This window comes from Notothenia coriiceps, unplaced genomic scaffold (genome assembly GCF_000735185.1).
Source record: "Notothenia coriiceps isolate Sejong01 unplaced genomic scaffold, NC01 NC01_scaffold00037246, whole genome shotgun sequence".
NCBI lineage: Eukaryota > Metazoa > Chordata > Actinopteri > Perciformes > Nototheniidae > Notothenia > Notothenia coriiceps.
Genome location: NW_011369947.1, coordinates 6,689,949 through 6,693,271, shown reverse-complemented (window position 1 = coordinate 6,693,271; position 3,323 = coordinate 6,689,949). Strand labels below are relative to the sequence as shown.

Genomic DNA, 3,323 nt, shown 5'->3' with positions numbered 1-3,323 from the left:
GAAGAAAATGTGATCAGTGTGCCAAATAAACCCTATCCATATGAACATGATTTAAGTGACGGGTGGACCTCACATCCTGTAGGGGGGTCCGGGAAGATTTCTTTTTATATTGAAGTTAAAAGCATTAATCTGGTGCACTTTGAGAGCAACATTAAAGGTCCCATGTCATGGCCATTTCTACTGATCATAATTCCATTGTTGAGATCTACTAGAATAGATGTATATTGTGCAATGTTCCAAACTCACATTGGTTTCTTATACAGCATCTCTGTATAGCATGTGTATTCACTCTCTGTCCTACACGGCTTGTTGGAGCTCCTGCCCCCCCCCCTCTCCCTGTGAGCCCAGTGGCCGTCAGTGAGACACAGTGAAACCCAGCCCGAAACACACACACACCCGCAGCCTGGCTGGGAGTTTGTGTGTGTGCCCCAGGCTGAGTTCCGCGGTGTCTCGCCGACCCCCTCACCAGTGAGCCCAGCTCACAGTGTCCCCGCTCCTCGCAGCAACAGTCTCGCAACGTCCCGCCGAGTGTGTGTTTGTGAGGAAGTCCGCGGATTGGACCAAACGTACNTTCCAACCTGGCATATACTATATCAATCAATCAATCAATCAATCAATGTTTATTTATATAGCCCAGAAGTCCACTGAGACAAATGTAACATTTGTGATATTGGGCTATATAAATAAACATTGATTGATTGATTGATTGATTGATATAGTATATGCCAGGTTGGAAAGCAGTGTATATCATTAGAGAAAGGTGCTGCTGCTGGAATTAGCTGCACCTGTGAAACAGCGTTTGTTGTCCATCAGCCTGCTACATGTTGGTGGAACTTTTTGTAACTTGTGTAAAATCCTAAGTGAAAATCTGAACTCTGGGAAAAATCCCTGCCTGACCGTTAAAGTTCAAGTTAGTCTATCACAGCAAAGCAGCTTATTGTATCATTATTTATCAACCCAACATTTTATTTGCAGATGAAAGTTAGCCTCTATGACTAAATCTGGCACATTAACATGAAGTGCTCATGTTGATTAATGTGCATTGTCCCGTCTTAAATAAAAAATAAATAAGAGTAAACTCAACTTAAAATGACCAACTGTGTATCCAAAATGTATATCTGCTACGAGGTATACCATGTCGAACTGAATCAAATGCAGTGACTAAATATTCTTAAAAGGCATGTAATAAAAGAGAGGTTTAAAAACCACAATATATTGAGACACTATCTATAAAAAACACCCATTATGGAATGGATAGAAGTCTATGTAATGTTGGATCTAATGTTATAAGACATCATGGCATAATATCATCCTCTAAATTCGTCACACCTGGACGTTTTTCTGCGGGACGTTTTGCAATGCTGTCACTCTGTAATGGCAGCAGGCACAGCCTAGTCTGCACTTTCACTCCAGTAGACTGACACACTGGCCTGCTGGAGTGACGGTGGAAAGCAGACGCAGAGGGCTGAGACAGCCTTTAGTCACCTCCTGTTACTGTATGGCCTACGAGACACGTTCAACCTCTCACACGCTCAGCATTACACTCCCACAAACGCATGCAAACAGAATGATACAGTCCCAACAGACCATTACACATGGATGCTCATACAACTGCGGCACATCCGTTACACATTAACTGTCACAAATAGTGAAGAAACAAGAGACACAAATCTAGCAGAAGGATCTAGGAGAAGTATTACATATATTACACTGTTCTTTCTAGTAGTCAATTCCTAAATAATTTTCTTAAAATAAGTTGTGTTTAAGGGTTCTCCTTCCTTTCCCCCCAAGTTGTTAGTGTATAATTTGACAATACAATATCCACTGAAATGCCCCTGCCCCACAGGGTGTTATTATTCTAATAGCTTATTGCTGCGACATCATTGTTAACATCTACTAAACTTTACCCAACGTCTAGTCTGCACACACAGTTTTTAATTAAAATAATTATGTCACGCTGAAATAAAGGGCAACACAAAATAGGCCGTTGTGTCTTTGGTATTAAAGTAACTTAATATTAGCTAAATATCTAACTTTAAATACATATTGGAACAATCAGATAATGGCTTTTTATGTGTCATAGTCATCCAGTGTGTTGTGACTATGACACATAAATGCCTATAAGTGGTTGTATAGGAGCTTAAAATAAGTTTCTCTATCAGTCACTCACACTTTAGTGTGAATCATTGTCACGCATCAATGCAAAATTCTGCCATGACAGTAGGTCACAACATTTAGTTATATAACCACTCTTAATTTTCTGCTCTGAAAATCATCATATCATCGGATATGGAAATAAAAGATATGAGAGGATGTATCAAGATCCTGAGGCATCACACGCATTGGGGGCTTAATAATGAGGAGGAAACTGGATCAGCCGTCAGGGTCGTCAGCGTTGGACCCTCATTCCCGTCTCATCACACGGCTGCTCAGCTGCTCCTGTCATCCATATTTGCAGCCTCAGTGGACAATTTCCTCAGCCGCGGGCCCTCTCAGTGCTCACAACAACACATAGATCAAGTGAATTAATTCTGCTTTTGTGGCAGCGCACTGGAGATCTAGGTCATGCAGTCATGGCTCTGTTTTTTTGGTGTGGCCACCTAAAGCCATGTCAACATCCTCATATCCTCCTGCACTATCTGACCTTGACATGCCCAGGTGATTTTCCACAGAGGTGTGTATGTGTGTCTGAGTGTCTTCGTGTGCCGACTTGAATGTATAAGTATGTGTGTCTACATGTGTATGTGTGTGTTTTGTTGTTGGGGGCATAGGTATGATAAGATGTGCTATGAAAAAGAACGAGATGCTGTCTATACATAGGACTTGTCTGCGGCTATGTGTGCATGAAATAGAGAAAGGGAAGATAGAGAGCACAGGAGTGGATGTGGGAGGGTGAGCAGAGTGTGAGAGGCAGAGGGAGGATGACAGAGAAGGGAGTAGGGTAGGAGGGAGAGCATAGGAGAAGAGGAGGAGGGAGGGTGCAGTGAGGGGACTGTGACGCAAGCTGATCGGCTCTGTTTACTGCTGATTGGCCGGGGTGGCTGCCAGTCACAGGAGCTGGGATTCAGGCACTGCTAGGAGAGCAGATTATGAAGCGGAGCTCAACCAGCGGCAGTCTCCTTTTATTGTCTCAATGGCTGCACACGCATTCCTCCTCTGCTCCCTCGCCTTGCTGTCTGCTCTCAGCCGGCCTGGGCTCTCCTTCACGGACGAAGGGATGGAGCCGGGACTCACCTACGACGAAGTGCCTGAAATCCTGGACAGAAGGTAAGTCCATCCTCTCTATGGCTGTGAACAGAGGAGGGGTGTAGGGGTGGGGGGGG

At 43.9% G+C, this 3,323-nt stretch overlaps 1 protein-coding gene across 1 annotated transcript in view; it reads left to right on the top strand.

Moving 5' to 3' along the window:
• The first annotated feature begins 3,064 nt into the window (after window positions 1-3,064).
• Window positions 3,065-3,323, top strand: part of atp6ap1lb (ATPase H+ transporting accessory protein 1 like b) — a 13,805-nt gene continuing 13,546 nt past the window's right edge. Inside the window, exon 1 of the mRNA XM_010794660.1 lies at window positions 3,065-3,267. Within this exon, the coding sequence (XP_010792962.1) occupies window positions 3,134-3,267 (134 nt within the window). The 5' untranslated portion in view covers window positions 3,065-3,133. The remainder of the gene's footprint in view (window positions 3,268-3,323) is intronic.